This window comes from Corythoichthys intestinalis, chromosome 8 (genome assembly GCF_030265065.1).
Source record: "Corythoichthys intestinalis isolate RoL2023-P3 chromosome 8, ASM3026506v1, whole genome shotgun sequence".
In the NCBI taxonomy this organism is placed as follows: Eukaryota; Metazoa; Chordata; class Actinopteri; order Syngnathiformes; family Syngnathidae; genus Corythoichthys; species Corythoichthys intestinalis.
Window position 1 is genome coordinate 36,350,093 of NC_080402.1, and position 24,244 is coordinate 36,374,336.

General features: G+C 38.6%; 1 protein-coding gene across 1 annotated transcript in view; it reads left to right on the plus strand.

The window, feature by feature from the left end:
- card14 (caspase recruitment domain family, member 14) overlaps positions 1 to 24,244 on the plus strand; it is a 28,642-nt gene that overhangs the window by 1,099 nt on the left and 3,299 nt on the right. Inside the window, exons 2-19 of the mRNA XM_057842585.1 lie at positions 393 to 530; positions 619 to 944; positions 4,432 to 4,590; positions 4,670 to 4,789; positions 5,163 to 5,288; positions 6,294 to 6,437; positions 6,544 to 6,666; positions 7,121 to 7,221; positions 7,426 to 7,484; positions 8,100 to 8,166; positions 10,294 to 10,510; positions 10,584 to 10,710; positions 14,261 to 14,501; positions 14,581 to 14,644; positions 14,709 to 14,820; positions 14,914 to 15,078; positions 19,092 to 19,210; positions 22,197 to 22,312. Of these exons, the coding sequence (XP_057698568.1) occupies positions 393 to 530; positions 619 to 944; positions 4,432 to 4,590; positions 4,670 to 4,789; positions 5,163 to 5,288; positions 6,294 to 6,437; positions 6,544 to 6,666; positions 7,121 to 7,221; positions 7,426 to 7,484; positions 8,100 to 8,166; positions 10,294 to 10,510; positions 10,584 to 10,710; positions 14,261 to 14,501; positions 14,581 to 14,644; positions 14,709 to 14,820; positions 14,914 to 15,078; positions 19,092 to 19,210; positions 22,197 to 22,312 (2,524 nt within the window). The remainder of the gene's footprint in view (positions 1 to 392; positions 531 to 618; positions 945 to 4,431; positions 4,591 to 4,669; positions 4,790 to 5,162; positions 5,289 to 6,293; positions 6,438 to 6,543; positions 6,667 to 7,120; positions 7,222 to 7,425; positions 7,485 to 8,099; positions 8,167 to 10,293; positions 10,511 to 10,583; positions 10,711 to 14,260; positions 14,502 to 14,580; positions 14,645 to 14,708; positions 14,821 to 14,913; positions 15,079 to 19,091; positions 19,211 to 22,196; positions 22,313 to 24,244) is intronic.

The following is a 24,244-nucleotide window of genomic DNA, read 5'->3' on the forward strand; positions in this document are numbered from 1 at the left end:
ATTTTCAATCAAAGAATAAACTAGTAGCTAGCCATTGTTGATGTCAATAATTACACAATGCTCATTGTGCTCATTGTGTATCCCATAAAATAAGTCGCACCCAAGCGCCAGCAGAGGGCAACAAAACACAAACACAAGTAACAAGTAGACATGACACTGCTGTCATTTTAATCTGTTTGAGAGGGGCATGTGCGTTAGTTGCGTCAAATATTTTAACATGATTAATTTAAAAAATGAATTACCGCCCGTTAACACGATAATTTTGACAGCCCTAATTATTTATTTATTTGCTCTGTTGTGGGGACCCAAACATGGAGCAAACTGATGTAGGCGATTCTGTAGTAATATACTATTTTTCAAGTTTGGAAATGAGAACGTCCCACTGTTGGTAGGCCATATGATGGATCTGCTGCGGACCCAGGGTAGGAATGGTGCTGTGGCTTTGCTGGAAAGCCTAATGATACACTACCCAACCCTCTACACTCAAGTAACTGGACGGAAGCCCAGCACGGAACCCTCAAGATTCAGTGGTTTGTTACCAAATTTCACCTAGCAAAAAATTAAGTTGTACTTGCTGCATGTCTAACTTGCCAATTGTCATCTGGGCTCTCTTGGCAGGCCTGATAAAATATTCCGAACTGACCGAGTATCTTATCAGAGCGGTAACCGGAATGCAGGATGAGCTTCGAGAAGCTCGCTGTGAGGCTGGAAGAATGAGTGCTCGCTGTGCCTCCCTGGAGTCTGAGATTCAGCAGGTCATGGAGCACGAAGAGAAGTCCAGATGTCTCCAGTTGGAATATGAGCGCATGCATAGACACTTGTCTTCGCTGCAACGTGAAGTCACGCAATTGAAAGATGAGAAGTGTGATTTGTACGTACGCTATACTGCCGCCATCGAGGAGAAATCCGCTGTGAGCACGCGCCTGCATGACCTCAACTTGCAGGTTGGTAGTCATCACGAATGTCATTGTTTTCAAAAATAGAACATCCAAAATGCACCTGATTATAGTCTGTCATCTCAATGGAAACTTCACTAATTGATTGAGTAACTGCATCGCATAATTAAAGTTTTACCCTACGTGTTTTGGCTTCTGGCCAGTTTCTACATCAATTGAATGGAAAGGCAGTTAACTTTGGAGCTGTGTACTATATTTACTGTAGTATAAATATCAACACTGAGCTAACATCTGTTGTTCAGATAAAAAAAATATGGTTCATCAGGAAAAACAACACTACTTACAGTCGTGGTGTCACTTCAACCACAAGTCTTTGCGCCTGCTTTGTTTTCTGACACGTGTACTTAAACTGGGTGTGATTGATTAACTCTGCAAGTACATTTAACTTTGCCAGAGGTGTCTGTGTTCAACTCACTTAACTGACTCTGCGCCAAGAGTGATCTTAACACTGCTGGTGTTAAAACAACACCCAAATCAACACCGATCAACTCAAAAATTATTTACACCAAAAAATCAACTCCACAGATTTTGCTGTGTATGGCACCCTCAGAGGGACAAAAGTTTGTGCAATCACGTTACATATATATTAAGCAACGCTTTTTCACAAGTGTTTTAATTGACTCTCTTACATGATAAATAGAACAATGGGTTCAGTAATGTGTAAAAACACAAAACTAATGTGTTTTTCAATGAAAAACCTATTTAAAGGTTGAAATAGTGCATGTGCATTATTTTCGAGTGTGGGTGCGAGGGACGGCCAGTCAACGACTTGATGTCACATCCTTTCCTACAATGGTGTCGCACATGCATATTAACAAGGGGGATAATTTTGGCTAAGACTATAGACACAAATATTATGACACTGATACTTCAGATATTTATCAAACTCTACAATATTGCTTCAGGGACCATACATATTTTTTCAGCTGACCTATATATCGGATAGAAAACTATAAAAATAATTAGCTGCATGAAATGTTTTGCACATATCAACAAACATAAATGTTTTCCAATGAAAAAAATATTTAAAATCAGCTGAAACTGGATTGCATTTAAAAGGTAAACACAACTGAACTATTCTGAACAAGTAAACTGAACGAAAAAAAAAAAAAAAAAAGTCAAAAGTTTAAATTTTCATGATTTACAATTTGAACATTAATTGTGTTATTATTATTTACCTAACGCTAAAGGGATGCCGTGAACCTCTATTTTTATTAATGCAACGCTTTTTTGTAAACTAGTGATGCAGCTGAGCTGGTCATGAAAATCCTTAAAAAACCCTTATCATTTTTGGTTGAGTGGAAGCATTGAGAGTGCATAGAGTATAGTTGTAGTTAAAGATAAACGATAATATCGGTCACCGATAATTATCGGCCGATAATGGCAATTATGACGTCACACAGATAATCCAGATAATAAAAAAATTCAACCGATAATGCAATCCGATAATTATATACTTGATTTAGCCTCCAAATGTGCGCAACCGAAGAATACAGCACGCCGCCTCCTCAACCCCTCCTCTCTGAAGCCCCTGAGGGAGGAGGGGGTGAGGAGGCGGAGTTACACGACAAGAAGCAGTTGTATATTATGGCGGCTGTTACTAAAAAAACGAGCTCTCGCCATCTGCGAAACATGCACCGCAGAAGTTCCACGAGGTGGAAAGAAAGCGTCCTCATTCAACACCACTAACCCAGCAGACATTTAAAACTGCATCACAAAGATTTTTGGAACGAATACAAGGCTGCTGCTAGAGGGAATGCTAAAGCTATTGTAAACACAAACTAAACTACAGGGCTTGTGACGATACAGAGTCGGGTTGTTTTGGAATGCAGCCCAAGGCGGATGGTAAACACGCATCTAAGGCTAAACACCGGCACGACTCGAGACCGATAGTCGACAAGTAGCTGTCTTCCGACGGAGCCCGCCGCTCTGGCCGGTCTGGCAGGCCGTTGCTGAGCCTGGTTCCCCGGCGGCGGAACCTCCGGCGAACACCCCGGTTTCTCGAGCGTTCCCCCACGGCGAGCAAGACGTGAGGCGTGCACCTCCGTCGGGAACAGAGCCAGGCCCCGAATACGCCGCGGCGAACCGGCCGGATTATCCGGTACGATCGTAGCTGCCTTCGCCGAGACGAGACACGTTTTTTTTTTTTACCGAACTGACCCGAGAGCCAAAGCCTCGGATAAAAACATAATGCTGTTAATACGACAACCATTCGTCATGAAAAACATGCCAATCACATTTCACCACAGACAGTTGGACAAGTGATGTCCAGTAAACAAGCTTATCATGACGGCACAGTGATTCGATGATAATTTAAACATGCAGAAAAAAAGTCAGTAATGCATTCAGTATGTAAAAGGACAAGCGGTCAGATGACTTTGTAACACTGCCTTTATTTTCGGCTTAACAAAACTCAGGCACAAAAAAACAAGCACGGGGACGCGAGCTCCAACTCCGTCCAAATAGTACTGCCGTGTATCAGTTTAGCTGCTGTAAAGCAAGTGTCGTGAGTGCCGCAAATGTAAACAAAGCGCTGCAGAATGGGTACATGACATCTCGCTCTTTTGAGTTAATCATTTTTACAGTGTGCAACAAAGCATATAACATTAGCAATCACTTTTCAAATTAGTTAACTTATTTGTCTGCTCAATTACAGTCACAGTGGATAATCAAAACTTATTGGCACTTATTAACACTTATCAATTTAATGCACATCCCAGTTGTAATGAAGTAACAATGATATTCTGTAGCCACAAATATTCAAAATCTTTCCTTCCAATTTTTTTATTAAAAAAAAAAATTTTTTTTTTAGGATTAAGTATAATAATTTATTGCTTAAAATAAGGCTGCTAAGATTATTTTCAGCTAGCTATTTTTCTTCCAAGAAATCTGAGAGAAATACACTTGAAGCGCTGGCAGATAATTTCACTTATTTCCAATAGATTGACACTTAAAACGGACTAGTTTTAAGGAGGTGTGTTTTTGCAGTGTAGTAATGTTATATATGTTAGGAATGGCTTACTTTTAAAGGCATTTCTGTGCGACTTAGGCATTTACTCTATAAGTAATTGTTGCCAAAAGTTTACCATTACACAATGTCAGACAATCTATCATTATTTAGATGTTGGAACTGACTACTTGTTCATATTTTATGTTGGAAAAAAAAAGAGCAATAAATTATTTTTTGCACAGTTGTATTTTCTGTGTATACTTTAAAAATGTACGTAAATATAGGCTTGACATTATCGGTTATCGGTTGGAATGAGGAGGAAATTATCGGTTATCGGTATCGGTTGAAAAATGTATTATCGTTCATCACTAGTTGTAGTGGATTTTTCTGACTTTTACATTGCATTCAAGTCATGTACTGTATTTAACTGTACAATCAGCTGTAAAAATACGAAGGCCTGTAATAGTCATAATGTTGCAGCACCCTGGAATCACACTATATTTTATCGTCCTTGTGTCACGGCAGATCTATCAGCTGCAAACAGAATTGCAAAAGGCCCAAACCGAGAACGCTTTCCAGAAACGACGTTCTCTCAGATCCTTGCCTCTTGCCGAGGCGTCTCAACTGCAAGAGGAGGTCCGGAGTCTACGCTGCCAGATCATGAAGATAGAAAAACTCAACCCAGTGAGATGAAGCACTTGTAACGCATATACAGTACTGTATTTTAGCTGCTATGTTGTTATTTCATCCCATCTCTTGTCAGGCTCACCAGGATATTCTAGCCCAGGATCTTGCTGAAGCTATAGATAGCCAGGTGGAACTTGCAGGTCAGCTCAGGTGTTACAGAGAAGAAAATGAACAGTTGCACAAAGAAAAACAAGAGGTAAGATTAATAGCCGTGTGCTGTGGAATTGTTGGATGCAAATTAAACGTACAAGAGGTCTGCTGTAATAGTGAACGGGATATTTATACAAATGTAGCTGCAATGTGACTTAGAATATGTCATTAGGTGTTCCGTAAATTCTCAGTTAGCAGCTTTCTACCTCGCTTCAAGGTGCCCTCGTGCTGGACAGCAAACGCATAACAGTTCTAGAATGGAATTTCTGAAATCTGGCAGCCAACATCAATGAAAATTTGCTGACATAAACATGTGGTTTATGTGTGTGGTTAAGATGAGTGTTTACTTCACCATTAAATGCTTGGTGTAGTCATGGAATGTTCATTCCCACAACTGTATTATGTATGTAATTGTTCAGTTTCTGGATCAGAACGAGTCTCTAAGCCTCCAAGTTCAGCAGTTGACATTGGACTGCAACATGCACCAACAGAAGAGCAATGTATTTCAGAACCAGATGAGAGATCTGCAGACTGAGAGAGATCAAGTAAGTATTTTCGGTCATATTAAGCTAAGAAACTAACTGAATCACAAATTATTTTTGCATATTCTTGCATTGTTAAATAGAGATAGGAAATAAAGTTTTCTTACCGATTCATTCAAGAAATATACCGTAATTTTCAGACTATAAGGCGCACCGAAAACGACACGAAAATGGCATTTGTTTTTAGAGAAACCGCACTTGACTATAAGCTGCAGCTGTCCTCAGTATTCCGTTAGTATTCCAGTTGTTTTAGAAATTGCTACTTATGGTATTTGGTAACACTTTATTTGACAGTGGCGCCATAAGACTCATTAGACAATAGTAAACATGACATGAGACTGTCATGAGCATTAATGAATGCTTATAACTAGGGCTGTCAAACGATTCAATATTTTAATCGAGTTAATCACAGCTTAAAAATTAATTAATCATAATTAATCGCAATTCAAACCATCTATAAAATATGCCATATTTTTCTGTAAATTATTGTTCGAATGGAAAGATAAGACACAAGACGGATATATACATTCAACATACTGTACGTAAGTACTGTATTTGTTCATTATAACAATAAATCAACAAGATGGCATTAACATTATTAACATTCAGTTAAAGCGATCCACGGATAGAAAGACTTGTAGTTCTTAAAAGATAAGGTTAGTGCAAGTTATAGAAATTTTACATTAAAACCCCTCTTGTCTAGTCACTATTCAGAGAGAACAAGAGTAAATGTGAGCACAGAATATTGCAAACGTTCTCAAAATGTAACAACCGTAATAACACTAACCCCCCCCCCCCCCCCCCCCCCCCCCCCCAATATTGGGACTGTAGAAATTGAACCGTGATATAACGAGTTCATACTATGTGAAATGTGACTTGATTTTCATGTTTTTATTTCTTAATGTGTCAATTTTGGATGGCTTGCTTTCACTGTTCACATGCAATATGAAATATTTTAAAACAGGCTAGTTTTTTAAAATGAATTCTATTGTCGTTTCTGCTTTGTAGGCATACCTTTCCAGAAACGAGGCCCAATCCCAGATCGCCGCCATTTTGGCTGAGAAGGACATTCTAAGATCTCAAATGATAGAACTCCAGGAGAGAGATTTTAGTGTGACTGTCAAGCACAACAAAGAATGGCAGAGGTCAAAGGTAATTTTGGACGCCCCCCAAAAATGCATTGATGCACAAAAAATGAATTGCTAATGTAATGTAATTTAAAAAAACAAAAAACAAAAACACAACAACTATTTTATAGGAAAGGGGGATTAGCTGGGATTGTCCTCTATCCAAATCTGAAGATTCGTCATTCCCAGGTCGTCACAGACTTTGCCGCATGGATGCAGTTCGTTCTATATCAGTGAATTCCTTCACAACTGAGGTGTGTGGATGAAAGTTATTAAGCTATTTTCAAAATTGCCATTGTTCAGGGGAGTTTTTGAAACCTAAGAACGCATCTAAAAATATTTCCTCATTCACAAGCAACATAATACACATCCTGTAACTTCACAATAGTGAGCAGTCTTTTGATTATTTCGGCTTCATTGTTGGGTAACAGTACTAAAATTATCGTCACAAAAAGAATAATGGGCAGTTTTGAAAGACTTGTCAGAGAATTGTTATGACAGCTTCAGCCCCCACCCCCTAATATTAGTTGGCATTGAATTGAGAAGCATGATAAGTAGTTTTTGTTATGGTTGTTTTGAAAATATGTTAAAGAAAAAATGAGACCAATCACTTTTCTGAATGACCACTTTTGCGTTTGTAAGCATCAATGTTTTTGTTTTTTTTTAAAGATATTTGCGTATGTGTTTTCATCCACATTTATCTTCAAGTGTGAAGATCCATTAGCAAGTAGTGTCCGATCCGGAGACGTCGAGCCTCCCAGTCCCCAGTCTCTCCGTAGAAGAGAGGGAACTCTTCATGAGGACAGCATGTGAGTCTGATTCTGTGTAATACTGTATTTTACTGGGGTTCTCCTATTGAAAAGTAAATAAGCTCAATGGCCCTTGACTTGGTAAATTTAGCCATGACAGATACATTTTTTATATGTACAGTATAATCTGTCTGTTTTAAGAGGATCAACTTGGCCTGTCAAACCTGTCTGAGTTCCATGTACGCATTGTTTTCTGATTTTTAGCCTGGAAACAACGGAGACCGATGATTCTTCGTTGGAGGACTTTGAGATCCTTCCCACTGGTATGTTTTGCATATTATACGTCTTAATAAAGTGTGTATGTGTGGGGAAAATCAAAGATCTTTTTCTTAAAAGGATTTCATCCTGCTTAGATTGAAAGCTTTACTCAAGCCTGTAGTCTTTCAATTTGCATGCAAGAATCATATTTGGGTAACGATAAGCATCTATAATTTGAGATGATATCAGCAGATACTGCAATTCTCTAGCCACTATGTGAAAAATATAAATCATGAAATATAGCAGCTATAACGAAAGACTAGTTTTTTCACATTAGCCTCACATTGACGATATACGGATACGAATTTCTGTTGAAACATCTACAGTTTTCTTGTCATTGTTGTGCTTGCACGGGATTATTCATTCCAAGGACAAGGCTTTAAATCCGCCATTAGTGTAAATGTAAGTGCTTGTTATTCCATATGTCACATGTGATCAAATGACAACTAGTCAGTCAAAGGTGTACCTCTAAGTGAATAAATTGTAGTACCTACAAACCTGGGTTGAAATGTGATGTTTTCAACCATTAAGGGACATATCACAAATGCATTACAAATTAAAAAAAAAAAAATTACTATAACCTTAATGACTAATCATTTATTGAAATCTCATCTGTTTAGTGGTGAGGGAAGACGATTCCCCAGCAAGACAGCGATGTGCTCCTAGAAGAACCAAAAACGTGTACAGGTGAAGTAATCACATAACCAACAATATTATATATATATATATATACAGTACTGTATATATATTTTTTTAATTATTAAATTTATTAGGATCATGGAAGCTTCCACTTGGGGAAAATATATACATACAGTATATCCTGTATATACATAATATAATAAAAATATACAGTACTGTGCAAAAGTTTTAGGCAGGTGTCTTGCCTAAAACTTTTGCACAGTACTGTACATATATATATATATATATATATATATATATATATATTTTTTTTTTTTTTTTTACAGTGAGGAGCAGAAGTATTTGCACCCCTTGTGATTAGATAGGTAGAGGTCTGAAATTTCAATAATAGATGCATTTCCACTTATACAGACATAATCAAAAAAAAGAAAAAAAATCTGGAACTCACATTGTATAATTTTTCAATAATTTATTTGTAATTTACTGGGGTTCATAAGTATTTGTACCCCTGAAAATCAGCAATAATTATGACATTCAAAGAGTTGTCAGTCTACCCTTAAAAAAAAGTCCTCCTTTACCCCATGAGTAACCACCAACCCACCACCAGTTTGAGCTCATTATTGTCACCCATGCACCCCACAGTCAGTCATAATCCAACTGCTACCATGGGCAAGACCAGAGAGCTTTCGAAAGACACCAGAGAAAATATTGTTGAGCTCCACAAAGCTGGAAAATGCTACGGGACAATTGGAAAGCAGCTTGGTGAGAATGAAACAACAGTAGCAACAATTGTTAGAAAATGGATAAGGCTAAACATGACTGATAATCTACCTTGGGCGGTGTCTCCATGTAAAATCTCTTCTCGTGGGCCATCACTCATGATGAGAAAAGTGAGGGCTCAGCTTAGAACTACACGGCAGAGCTGGTCAATGACCTGAAGAGAGCTGGATGTACAGTTTCAAAGCCTACTGTCAGTAGAACACTATGATGCAATGGTTTAAAATCATGCATTGCACAGAAGGTTCCCCTGATGAAGCCAGTGTGTGTGAAGGTCCGTCTGAAGTTTTCCAGGGACCATCTGAATGATGCATAGGGGTCATGGAAGAAAGTCATGTGGTCAGATGAGACCAAAGTAAACTCTTTGTACAAGCTTTACTCGTTGTGTGTGGAAGAAAAAGAAGGATGAGTGCAATCCCAAGAACACCATCCCCACTGTGAAGTATGGAGGTGGAAACCTCATGCTTTAGGGCTGCTTTTCGGCAAAGGGGACAGGATGACTGTACTGTATTAAGCAGAAGATGAATGGTGAAATGTATTGTCAGATTTTGAACCACAAGCTCCTTCTCTCAGTCAGAGAGTTGACGATGAGTCATGGCTTGATCTTCCAACATGACAATGATCTGAAGCACCAAGTTGACCAAGGAGTGGCTGCGTAAAAAGCATGTCAAGGTTCTTTGGATGGAACTGAAACTTCGTGTTTCTCAATGACAGCCCTGAAACCTGACAGATCTGGACAAGATTTGTGTTGAGGAATGGGCCAAAATCCCTGTTTCGGGATGTGAAAACCTGGTGAAGAACTAGAGAAAGCGCCTGACCTCTGTAATGGCAAACAAAGGCTTCTGCACTAAATATTAGCACTGATTTCCCCAGGGGTACAAATACTTACGAACCCCAGTAAATCACAAATAAGCAATTGAAAAATCATACAATATGAGTTCCGGATTTTTTTTTTTTTTTTTTTAGATTATGTCTCCATAAGTGGAAATGCACTTATGATTGAAATGTCAGACCTCTACCTATTTTCCAACTGGGTGAACTTGCAAAATCACAAGGGGTGCAAACACTTCTGCTCCTCACTGTATATATATAAAGTATTATGATATCTTCAAACCATTCACATTTAATATGATGATAGCTTTTAACCATTCACATTTAAGATCAGTCATCCATCGGCACAGAGAATGTGGTATCAACATGTAGAACAGAGGTCAAACATGTAACAATGGAAGTCTGTTTGAATATTGACACTATTTTCCACAAGGTTAAACATTAGGCAAGACAATCCAGAAAAGGCAAATTTATGCAAAGATTATTTGAAGACCCAAAAGAATAAAAAATGCTGACCTACTTTTTTGGACAGTAGTGTCAACTTTATTTTCTATGCTCTCCCCGCAGCCTGCATAAAAGTTCTGTACCTCCCTTCCTCGTGCGTTCACGTCCAAAAGCAATACGAGTCAACGGCCGCGTAGTCACCATTGCCTTCCAGGGAGAGACTTTGCTAAATCAGATTGCCGTGGTAGGAGGTAATAAGACTGGAGTCTTTGTGCATGAAGTAACGGAAGGGAGTTCAGCACATACTGTGGGTATCACCCACGGTGCTCAAATTGTGGAGGTAAGACAAAAACGATTTGATGATAATTATTATGGTATATGCAGGTGCCTCATTACACTGTGATGGATTGCAGGTGAGGTACCAACAGGACCAGAAAGCTGTCAAGATGGTCCTGGAAGATTCCACATTAGAAGAAGCTCAGTGGGCACTTGGCCAAGTCACTGGTCTCTGCCATCTCTCTTTGCGTCCCAGGCAAGACGGTATGTCCCACCGTGTGTTTGTAAAACCTGGATGTACATTTTTCATTTTAATACTGTGTTTCGCCTGTTAACATTTCTCCAGAACCCCAAACGTGGCAATTCATGTAGGTTAAATCAATAAACTCAATAATCAGACAAACAATAATGCAGGGAAATAAATGGAGTAAAAATAAAGTACTTCATATTACATTATTTAAAAATCCTTACAGTACGTCCAGTATTTCAATTAGTATTTAACAATTTTTTATGTTCAAAATAATTATTTTAAGAAAGTGACGTTGTGTCGACGAATGCAATGGTTCCACTGTGAAAGTTCTGCAAGCCAAACATCTAGTTCAATGTGTCACCCAAATATATTAACCCAAATATATACTCATGAGCGAGTACACATGCAAATTTTGATCTGGTACAAATGTTAATACGTGTTAGGTGGAAAGTCTTACGGCAAGTACAAAACTGCAATGCTTCCACTGTTTCATTGTTTGCTCTGCCACTTTTTGATGAGGGGAGTGTGGTTTTTACCTGACATTTTCATTTTTTCGCCTTAGTTTTTGTCCTTTGGATGAAAAGGTCTTAGTCACATTTTAGTCATGTCAGGGGTCTCTAACCTTTTGTCTTCAAAGAGCTACTTTTCCAAAACAAAAACGACTTAGAGCTGTTTATTTTCAACAAATCAATTTCCATAGCTGTCTCAATACTGCCATCAGTGAAAGGCTCGTTTCTTTACTATGTGCACCATTTTAAACAAAGACTCTGTTACTGCACTGGTCTTCTTGGGTTTGGTGAAGAGTGTAAGCGGTCATTTAAGCACAGATTTCAACCCCTTCACTATTTGCAATTTTTATCACGCTGTAATTTCCAATAAAAAGTTACTATTGACCTCTGTGAAATGTTGCGCCCTTTGGAGAGCGAAGATGTGAGTGACCGGTCGGAGATAGATGCTGTATGTGATCGTTTTATTCAACTGAACTCAGAAAGGCTTTAGTCTAATATCATTCACATATTTTTGGATACTAATTTTTCTTCATTTATTATTTATAATCATTTTGGTGAATTTTTGCAAAATATTGCCGTGTTAGCCTTAAAGGGGAAGTTCAGAATTTTTGACATTAGGCTTAATCTTCAAGCTAGCGGGGGTTTAATTAGTAGAGTTGAGTTGATTTCAACAAATTCTGTGCTGTTATTAATTTATTAGTGTCAGGGCGCCGGAGTGGCTAAGCTAGCGCGAGTCAATGAGCCCGTACTAGCATGCCAATAAAAAACAGCATATGCCCGCATGAAAATCACAGATGACCCGCGCAATCAATAGAGTTGGCTATATTTTCAGGATGAAGCGATTAAAACTTACCATTGCATGTTAATAACTGCAGTATGGACAGCAACATTTGTAATCCAGCTCTGTACCTCTGTAGGTAAGAGGGTGCAGAGCGGAGTGATATTTTCTCCACCGGTGTGTTTATGTCGTAGCCAGCAGCAAGTATCCACAGTTTGTATTGTTCCTATTTCTTCATAGGGAATTTGTGGAAACTCAACCCATTTCTTCTGTTTCCTCAGCCTCTAAATGCACGTTTCATTATGTTGCCGTTCTTCAGTCAAGACTGTAGACTGATGCTGCATTTGAGGAAGGTGGTAAATCAGAGTTTTCCAACCTCCGATCAGGAGAAATATCATTGGAAGACCACTGGAACTGGAGGGCCTTAGTTGCAAAGTCAGAAAAAAAAAAGTACCCCGACTTCAGAAGTCGCTTCAATCGGACGTCTTTCAACAAAATTAGCTGCCCGTCGAAAAACAGACCGTCAATAGTAAAATTAAAGAAGGCAGTTTACACTGTGGTCTTTTTACCTTAGCCGTCGTTTTTCCGCTTAAGAGAAGCCATGTTTGCGGGAGGTCAACATGTCTTTTGATGGCCAAAATAAAAACGCTTGGAACGCTTTGATGTCGCAACTGGTACCACCTGAGTGGGATAAATCAGACTTCCCACCTTCCTCGAATGCAGCATGAGCACGAGTGGCCGAAGCACTCCTCTCTATTGTGGTCGCATTAAGCATCTAAAAAATAGTTCTGCAGAAATAAATGAATTACGGCAGTTTGGTGTGACATTGTTTTGGCCGCATGGGCATTTTGAACAACAATCTGCATTTTGAATTTATTTGACTATGTTAGATCTGTTAGTATGGTTTTTTTATCGGCATGCTAGGGAGGGACCATTGACTCGCGCTAGCTTAGCCACTACAGATGCCCTGAAATTAATAAATAACTAACAAAGTGCACAGAATTTGTTGGGTGTTGGAGCCTATCCCAGCTAATTATGCGCAGGAGGTGGGGTACACCCTTAACTGGTCACCAGGCAATCGCAGGGCTCATATAGACGAACAACCATTCACAATAACACTAGGGGGAATTAGTGTGTTCAATCAGGCTACCATGCACGTTTTTGGAATGTGGGAAGAAGCCAGAGGACCTGGAGAAAACCCATGCAAGCACAGGGAGAAATGCAAGTAATCCTCAAGCAAACAAACACAAAAAACACAATAGCTCGTTAAGCAAATGACTAGCACACATCCTTAAGCATTTATTTATTTAAGTATTTTATTTCTATAGCGACTGACCAATTAGTAGAAATTATCTGTACTAACCGGTTGCCTTGTTTTGTGTGTGAAAATACAGTAATACATTTCCCAGTTTTAGACACTCAACCTCTTGCAACCCTGTCAAAAATCCTTGGATGTCAATACATAACAGAATGTGACACACAACAACAAATGAATTGGCAATAACACAACATGGCACAACTTTTGCCTGAAGCTATTTCTTACACAACTGTTACACAACAGTGGTGAAGAGTGGTACAGAGAACTAGTTTTAATGAGCTATTGCAGCAAGGATGTAGTAGCAATTAAGAGAGCAAAGTATATACGAAGTCATGATTAAAATGCTGCCTTAATTTTTTATTGTTAATGTGTACCCAAACAAAGGAATACTCACATGAACAACTCTTCAAAGACACAAAATGGTAGCATAACACGCGAGTTAAGGCGATGAGAGAACTCAGCATTTAAAACCAGTTAGGCAACCTTTCGAACACTCAACATGAGGTGAGTGTGAGCTTTCAACGTCAGACAGAAAACCCACTAACATTTTTAGCCAGGAATGTATCGTCAGCAAAAACTCCACGTTTTTGTCATGATTTGGTCATCAAAATTGTTCATGTATAATTAAAAAAAAAACAAAAAAACAAAAAACAAAAAAAAACAAACAAACATAAAAACCATCACCGAAATCATTTTTTTCATTGTGGACATTCACGAAAACAGCAATAAATAACATATAGTGTTTCACTAAAAGCCTTGGAGAATTACTGACACATTCTCTTAACTAGCTAACTGCTTATGTTTACACTTTTAGTGCAGAGCTTCTTCCTTTGACAAAGAATTAATGTTTAAACTACTTGCCAAATTGTTAGGAAAATCCATCACGACACTTAATGCCAATCCCAATAAAAGGTGTCCTCATAAATTTTACAATTTCATGTTCTCTGTTTATTGTACAGATTACGAGGCACTTCTCCAGCAATTGCAGCAGAGCGAAATGTCATCAGGCGACTCCTTCTACGTGCGTGTCAACGTGACCATCCCAGCAGGTCCCAAAGAAACATTGACTGTGTCCTGCAATGACATTCTACATGTGACCAACACAAGGCCTGCGGCCACCGAAGACTCCTGGTACGCCAATCAAGTTCATCCCTGCCAGCTTCTGGCCCTCCATAGTGGATTGGTACCCAACTATTACAGGTATTTATGAGTAATGTGCACAGGTTAAGTTCATGAATTTATCACTATCAACCTGCTTCTTGATTTGCTGATATCCCAGAGCACAGCGACTTCTAATTGGGGCTATTGAAGAAATGAACTCTCAAACATGCAAGTCTCAAAAGGTAAGTGTGACTGCTCATAGAGCACAATTACACAGCTCACAGCTGGTTAATATTCCCTTTTCAGGAAGGGGATGCGGTGGATCGGAAAACAGTGAGGATTGTTAGCACGGGTCGCCAGGGCCGAAACCCTCTGTGGGTCAGCGTAGAGAACGAAAAGAGCAAGAGCACAGATTCTGGTAAAATCACTATTAAAAAAGACGGCATATTTATACACACAATGTAAGAAGTAAATCATTGTCTGATTACATTGAATATGCCCTTCCACGCAGATGTAACATCAGCACCGAGAAGTTGTCTAACCCTCATGCCCTATTCGCCGGTCACGCCCCACTTCCCACCCATTTGTCGACCAGTCCTGCTGCTTCCATCCATCCTGGGACGCATCCTGGATAAGAAGGTGGCATCATGGCAGGGCTTTGAGCTCTGTGAACCTGGTAAGAGAACTTTTGCATAATCATTTCTTTAAAACGACGTCAAATGCCACCATTTATTATGGTCATTTTGTTGGGTTGGTACAACAATTTGAGTTGGAAATTGCCAGGATGCTCCTTTTCGAACTACTGTTCTTTTGTTGGACAAAATCGCCTGCCATATTATACAGATTATAATATTGATATTCAATTTGTAAATAAAACCTGTTCTTCAGACAAGAGTAGCTGACAGTATCTTGACATCTTTGACCAGTGTTGGGAACAAGGGTGTAGGTTTGCATAGGGACGGTAGGGACAAAACACTATAATAAGCTCAGTTAAATAAGTAATTTAGATTGTCTTCAAATACTGTATTTTGTAAGGATAGACTAGACCCTACAATTATTAAGTGAATTATTTTTATGTTCAGACTTACATTTCCCCCTTTGCACTTGCTGAGTGTGCCCCTCCAACACACACACACACAAGCACAGCCCCGACTGAATAATGTCATGCCGCCTCCTCCGCCCCATTCAAAGAGGCCACTGTAGGTAATGTAAAAAGACGTCAATGATGTGGTGGGGAACACACCGCTAACTTTGCTATTGAAAGCCCGACCTGCACCAGAGTTAGCATAACTCGAGTAGGAAGCTGCTTAGAAGTGTCGTCCTGTCTGTGTTTTCGACTGTTAATTAAACTGTGAGAAATGTAGAGAAAATGTAGAGGACTCTGCTGGAAACCATAGAACCAGAAAAATGTGAGCAAGAAGCTGCTTAGAGAGGGGTCCCAAGTCTGTGTGTGACAGTCAGTTTTCAATTGTATTTTATTATTGTGGTCTGAAAGCAACCCAAAGGAGCGTTCATTTTTTTGTTGAGTTCGGCTATGCTGGTGGACAGAAGCAGTAGTCTTTTACCAGAAGGAAGTCTCCATTTTGAATTATTTTTGTTAATCCCCCCGGGACAAAAGTTTTTTGTTATATTTATTTAGATAGACAATATTGAGTAGTCCTAAGGGAAAAAAAAATGTTGCATGCCCGAATATTTCAGATTATTAACAAGTTTATATTTATTGTGTATGTTAATATAATTCAAATTATGTATATTGAGTAGTCCTCAGGAAGAAAAAAGATTTTGCATGCCCGAATATTTCAGATTATTAACAAGTTTATATTTATTGTGTATGCTAATATAATTCAAGTTATGTTCAAATATTGCCAATTTAAATTCACTAATAAAATCCAAACACATATTCTGGAATTTTTCAAGTACTTTTTGAAACGGTTTGAATCGAACGGTAGAGTAAATCACCTGAACCAATACACATGAAAGTTAGTATAAGTCAATACAGCTTTATTTTGCATTGATCATTTAGCCTATCAAATAATTAGGTTCATATTCTTTAGAAATGTAGCCCTGACCCCCGTCCACCCAATCTGTTTGATCTTATTAATGTCCCATCCACAGCAAAAAGTGTACATGAAGGTTATGCTCTTATATTATCCCTACCAATTTTGAGACCAAACCTACGCCCTTGGTTGGGAAAGTTCATTTTCTACATAAACTAGTCAAAATTGGATTAACTAAATTCAATTAAAATTAACTGTTCAGTAATAATAATAATAATAATAATAATAATAATAAAAAAAAAACTTTTGTAGTTCTTTTTTGTTGGTTTGCTAAAAGGTACTGGTATTTAGTTCACAATTTTTGGATTAAAAACTTGGATTAAAAACAAATAAGGCAAAACAAAAATTCATTTCACCAAGTAGGGCAAAAACTTTATCAAACACCCAAAGTAGCAAACAAACTAAAAAAATGCTTACAAATGGTTTAGGATCGGATTCTATTCTTTGGCTGTGGACAACAAGCTGACTTGGGTGACGCATCAGGGGGCGATGATACTCTAACACAAAACAGGGAGACTGACTATATATACACACAGAAGGTAATCGGAAACAGGTGGGATGAATTGGTGATGAGGGAGGACATGAGGAAGGGCAAGTGCTTTGAAATGAGGAGGGTAAAACCTTCAAAATAAAGCAGGACATGATGCCACGACACAACAAACCTCACCACGGTGCGACACTTCTCACCAATAATTGCTGCAAGCTATTATTGCCAGAGCCGATATAAAACCACAGACAGCAATTATTTTATCCATTTTAACACTGAAACTGTCAGATTCATCATTATATTGAATTTCAAATCAGTACTGACTTGTTCGTAAAACTCGCTTAAATGTTGGTACTGGGCCAGTGTTGTCAGATTTTGCACCCCATCATAAATTGCAACTTTGCGGTTCTGCACATGCACGGAACGATACAAACGGCTGTGAATGCAGAGATTCCAAAGCTAACACCAAAAACTTTCTAATGTACTTACGTTTAGTCATGGACACACACGAATGGAAGCTCTCCTAACACACCTGACCATGTGGCTGGGCTCAACTCGACTACCCTGTTCTGGTCTTCTCCGTGCCGTTAAGCATTTATTTACACTGTATTCATGTTGCACATGTATGTTTGTGATGCAACGTGTTTATTTAGCAACTTTGGATAATATTGATTGTCCATCTGAACGTATAAATAATCTTATTTACCGCCATAAAAGCACCACGTTACGAGAGCTGTCGTCTACTGTGTCCATGCTGTGATATTAAGGTTTGTTTTTTTATAGTGTGCTTTTACCCTATAGCTTTATCTGCAGTTTTGTCAGAAAGGCTCTAATTCTGATTTCATGAACAAGGTTATGAACGGCGCTCACGGTTGTGGGTGCCGTTCATAACCTTGTTCATTGACGTTCACAGTCACTTTTATGAGACAGAAATAATAATGCGTTCATGTTCGCCCAAAAATATAAAAGTGTTCTTGATTGATGCAGAACACTGTCTTTGACCTCTTAGTTGGGAATTTTAGAAGCAATGGCATCACACACACCCACATTGAGCTACCCATACAGTTTATTGTATTAAACAAATTTTAAAAAATGACTAACAATCACTAACAGTATCCGGCTTTAAAAGTCTTGACATTATAAAAGGAAAGCTATTTCAATGGAAAGATCAATATTGTAAATATACTGTATTTGTATTTCACAACCAGTTTTATCTATTGTATGTACAGAATGTAGATATTAAAATGCAAAACAAAAAAAAGGAAACGTATACTTATCAGTGTGTGTGTCCAATGTTTAATAGTAATAATAACTGAAACGATTTCACTTCCTTTTGTATTAGCAAATCTCCCCCCATTCAGCAATGGTATTGTATGTTTTGGACAGATCATTTCCCTTTTCTCATCATTTTTTGTTGTTATTTCTGTAGTTTTTTGTACGACTATTATCAGTAATCTGTAATGTGAGGCAGCACCTGCAACTGATAGGAGTTGCTGAGGTTGTGCAGCGGCTCTCGGGTATCCTATACATGAGGTGTGGTCAGAAGATTTTTCTGTTTCAACACAAAGAGAGGTTAAGTGGTTTCTAAGAAAGCAAACTATCAGCAACACAACTAGTGTTTGAATCTTTGTACAAGAAACACCAAATCCAGTGACTGATTAAATGTCCAAAACCGAATCTGTATTCTTTGCCGCAGGTGGCACATTTGCCCTCTTCTCTTCACAAATAAACAACAACAACACACAACTAAGTTCACACTTGAAATTCAGAACAGGTTTGCCCTGATCCTTGATTCAGAGAACACAAAGGAGATAATTTGCTTCTTATCATGAGCTCATAGATGATTGTTTAGGCATTTAATAATCTTGTGCCACTTTGAGAAAATTCCCAAACTGGATTACCCTGTATTCAATATTTTCCGCTGAGCACATCATTCTGAACCCAGATTCTTGAATATGTTAATGCCTTGTTGTTTTAAAATTCAATGCAAATCTGTCATTTTTTTGTTCTTGTCACTTGTATTTTTGTTTAGTAGTGCTAAGAAAAATATTGTATACTAGTGTCTTCTCTTAACTCTTAATGTGATATCATTCTGTATTTATTTAAATTGAATTTGCTAATTTATACCCTCACTGTTTTATGCAGAGATTATGAGTTCCAGTGACTATGCAGCCTGTTTGCAGAAGTCTGAGCTCCTGGAGGAATGTGAGCAGGGAGGAAATTGCTGCTACACTCTACAGAGTGTGGAAAAAGTCATGAAGAAGGTCAGTGTTTGTTTATTTGTTCTATGTATACAGGATTATAGGTAGAGTGCATTATTATCTTTTTAGAAGCTGACTGAACTGCACTCATGTAGCATGGTGTATTCTCTTCGAGATGTCCAGGCTGGTTATAAACAGGGGTCAAAGTGGCTAGAATTTCTTGCCGGAACTCCCTGACATGAAGGTCACCATGGAACCAGATTTATTTATCTATTTTGGGGTGGGGTGGGGGGCAGGGGTGTTTCAATCATTTGGAAAATAAAAGTTCACAAAACTAGCAGTAACCTCAACCTCTATCTCGTAATTTCTATTTCCCCTCATTTCCTCACATCTAAATGCAAAATCTCAATTTTAACTACTTAAGAACAAAAGATGTACATTAAAATTGAAGATAATGTAAACATTTGCTTATTGTTTTTTTAAATAATAAAGATATAAGTAACATACATTCACAAAAATGAGTACAAATGACTTATGTAATGCGCAGTGAAATGGAATATATTTTGAAGATCGCGCAAACATTGACTTCTTTAAATTATAAGGAAATGAATATGTAGCCTAACATAAATGAACAAAAATAAGTCCAAAGTGCACATTGACAGGTAAGATGTTCTGAACCTCCCCATCAGAGCAAATAAAATATAATTACTAAGTCTCCTCAACTCTTTCCTTGTTCTTAAAGATTTGATCAATTTTCTGTTGCATTGCCCTTTTTTATTGCATCAATTCAACAAGCTTGTTCTTTTGTTTTGGTGTCCCAGAAAACATGCGCATTTGAACCAATCAGAGTTAACCATCTCTGCTGATCACATGTCAGTATGTCAGACAATTGAACAGACAACTGAGTCCAGAGCTGGGTGCATGTGCAGTTTGCGCACATTGACGCGACTCCTCATCGTCAGACGCCGATAAATGCAGCAGCTGGGGAAACCTCCGTGCTGTCCGTGGAATAAATAAATAATAAATATCGGAGGAAACTGATTACGCTATACAAGAACTTTGTTATGCTTGTTGTTAACACATGTGTATGTAAATCTTGATGTTAGTAGATTGCTTTCTTCATGGTGCGTGTGGCAGCCTTACAGCTTTTTTTACATAGCGTTTTGACAATTGCCCTCATATTTTCAGAATCAAAACACCGTATACCGGAACGGCGTTCCAGCCCCGAATCTTATACCGGAACAGCGAACAATTTTACCCCTGGTTATAGGTGTATTAGGGAAACGGGCCAATTCTATACACCGTATTTTTCAGACTAAAAACCGCTACTTTTTTTTTTTTTTTTTTAAACCTGTCCTGTTCCACCGGACACTTAAACTTACATTCTCCGTGTTGGAGAATGGAAGTTGAAGTGTCCGGTTGGTCTGAACAGTTTTAATATTTCACATTGAGAGTATGAAATACTCCCATTGTGATCATTCAATATATCTCGTTTATTATGACAAAGCAGCGAACAGGAAGGGGTTATGGAGGAACAGAAGAAAAGAAAAGAAACTCTCGAAAAGAAAGAAAAGAAACACAAACAACAACAAGAACTATATTGAACGCCTACACTAACTACGAATATGTTGGTGCTATTGTCAGCTAATGTGTTTCCAGTTGACATCATGTAGGGGGGCCTGCTTACCAGTGAAAGAAGAGGGGGGGTCTATAAGATAAGCGATTGGGGGGGTGGAGTGTACACAAATCAGCTCTGTGATCTAGAAACCAGTAATCGTGTGAATCCCTTGTGAGTGTAAGCCCGTCGGCAACCGACCCTATGCTACACCATCGCCAATCCTGGGCCCCCCCACCCGAGCGCGTCCAATCACATCCAGCCGTGCGCGAGCCCCACCAAACATGCGACAGCCACGCAGACAAGCTGACGACCCTGGGGGGGGTTCAGCCCATCACTCTGTTTTTTTCTAGCCGTTTGTACCCTGCAGCTTTAATAGGCAAGCGGCTTGTTTATGAATTTTTTTGGGGTGGGGGGACAAATGAGTTTCATATTTTCTTATATTAATATATTAAAATATTGGATTACACATATTAAAAGAATGGCTTTCCAAATTTTGTAATGACATAGCTCTCAGCAGCTACACTTGCACCAATAAAGCTTGCCAGAAAATTGTCAGACTTACTCAAAAACTCAGGATTTTATGAATGGATATAGTCATATCTGATACTATATGCTGCTACAGAAGAACACTTTTAAATGGATGGGCATCCACTATTTGCTACAACAAGAGAACGCGATGCTAGCGTTGATTAGCCGTTTTCAACTGGCACTTGGAGGACTTTATTGCCACAGTATATTACAGCAAAGCTGCTACATAAGGGCTCGCGCTAGCTGTTAACCATCTTTAATAGGATTTTATCCACTTCAAGTTTAGAAGGCAAGGTAAAGTGGATTATATATCTTTGTGGTGACCTGTTTTTTAAAAGTTAGTTTGTTTTTAAGCATTCAAACAACACAGTCATTGGTGTTGATGTGTGTTTATTTAGTTAATAAATATATTTTTGATTAATAAAAAACTTTTAGCGTAACATTGATGTAAATATCCAATGTTAAGACATGGACTTTGGCTTACAGTCTGGTACGGCATATATGTGGATTTATTTCTAAAATTTTGTGAAATTTGGCTGGTGAGCCTTATAATCTGGTGCGCTTTATAGTTCGGAAATTACGGTACTAATAATAGTTTATATTAACAAAAATGGTACAACATGTCAATTTGGGCCTTCTTCGCCATGGTCATGGCCAGCAATGCGTTCTCCCAGTCTCGATATTTCCATTCCCAGAGAATCCTATGGGTTTAAAGGTATTAGGTATTATTATTATTATTATTAGGTATTAGGCATTAAAGATATGTTTGACTCCACTGAATTTTAGGGGGCTGTAATAATTCATCATTTTGGGTACCTTGCGATACTGTTTAATATGATTTTCTCTCAAAGAGTAACACATCATTAGCCATCCTTAATAGTTATTTTTGTCTTCCTACTTCAGGGTATTCATTGTGTTTTGCCTCTTGGGCTGGACTGTGTGCGTCGCCTGCACAGGGCAGAGATTTTTCCAATCATTATCTTCATCAGCCAGTCACCACGCAGTGCACGTAAACTGAAGTAAGTTTCCTTCGTCCTTCATCCAAAAGATGGCTATCAAATAATTTGCTGATACAATCGTACAGTACAGTAAATAGGCCACACAGTACTACCAAAGCTATACAACATTTTAAAACCTTTAGAGGTTGTTTTAATTTTGAATTGGAATGGATAAATTAAATTTCAAGGTCATCTATCATGAATTTCAATTCATTGTATTATTTGGAATGAGGCACAAGCATTACATAGTGGGAAAGTTGATGAATAACAGCTTACCCTTTTTACTGAAAAGGTCATAAAAGTATACCTCCATTTTCCTTATTAGTTTTTTATGCTGTTGTAGAATTTACTTCATGTTGCAATATTGAGGCCTGTGCTTAAGTATTCCACATGTAGATTTGGAACTAAAGTTAAAAAAAAAACGAAACATGCCGAAAAAGCCGAAGCTTGAAAGCGCCGCATGCGTCAATCATTGTTTAACTTGTGTAGTGGCCCAAACATACACGTGGACACTGGTGTTTCAACTTAGGTAAAATTCCATTAAATAAAGTCACAAAACGAACAGTTTAACACAAACCTTGGGCCCAACATAAAAGAGGCCAACATAACAAAAAGGCTTCAACCAAACTGACCTCACCTCCAGACACTTCTCTGTGGCCGTTTAAATCAGGGCGGACTCGACTAACGACCACCTGAAGGAGGTATGACAAATTAACCAAACATTGTCAACTTAATAAAACAACAACAGATGAAAAATATACATATATTCAAACAATCACTAATGTGCATTTAAACAAACAGTGAAAACTTTACTCCAAACAATCATAATTGTATTAACTTAAATAACCCCCCCCTTCAGAATGGTAGATGCCAGATCTTACACAGCTGTGGCCGTTACCTCAAATTAGCAAATAAAATCTAATAAGCATTCAGACAAATATTAACTAAAGTGTGCACCCATTAGAAAATATCACATAAATAATTACCTAAATCTTGAAACACTAAATTGTGGTGGTAGTGGTAGCTACCACACTTGTTAAACAGTTGCTGTGGCAACTCATTCTGTGTAAGTGAGCAGCTTGAGTGAATTTGAGTGGACTCACTCAGTGAAGTATGTAATAAAGACTGGAATACAGAGCTTTAATAGTCATTGACACAGACATGACAACAAAATTACGTTCAATGAGTGAGCATCGGCCCGCTGCAGATGAACCGTGCCGCCAACTTTCTCCCTCATCTTCAGAAATGACAGAGCAGATGCAAGTTACAGTAAACGCACATCACACAACATAGCAGGGATATGACACGAAGCACAGGTCAAGAGCAGGAATTTTTTATATAACAATAAGGAACTTCCCAGTCATGGCTGGTAGGAGGAAATGTGATAGTTGAAGGTCGGGAGCAGAATGGTGGGGGGGCATGTGTGTGGATGCGTGATTGTGCGTATGTACTGTATATCAGTATTTGTGTGTGCATGCAGACAAAATAAAAAATTTACAGAACTTTAATATGTCCAAATACAGTTGTTTATCAGTCAAAATCGTGCTAATCAAGGCGAAGGTGAGACCTCAGTTCCCTCAAGTTATTGCCATCAGTCATGGTCTGCCTCAACAGTTCCGTCATTTGGTGCCAGATGACGTCCACCTTTCTCCATCCTTCCTCGGACTGAACCGTGTTCTCACGGGATAAGTGACAATCCCAGCTTTCACCTGGTCCTCCAAATCTCATTACACCATTTGATCTGTGGACAATTTGTCAATTTTCTTGAAAGCTGCCATCTTGGAAACTTTCCAGTACAGCAAGACACCTCCCAAGCCAAGAAGAAGAAACTCCACGACCGTCACGCAAAACAGCCAAATTTCCTCGATATCTTCCACGGATAGGACAGTGAGACAGGTGGGCTTCCAGCGGTCCCACGATTCCCTTACGAAGCCCGCTGCAAAGGTCCCATCC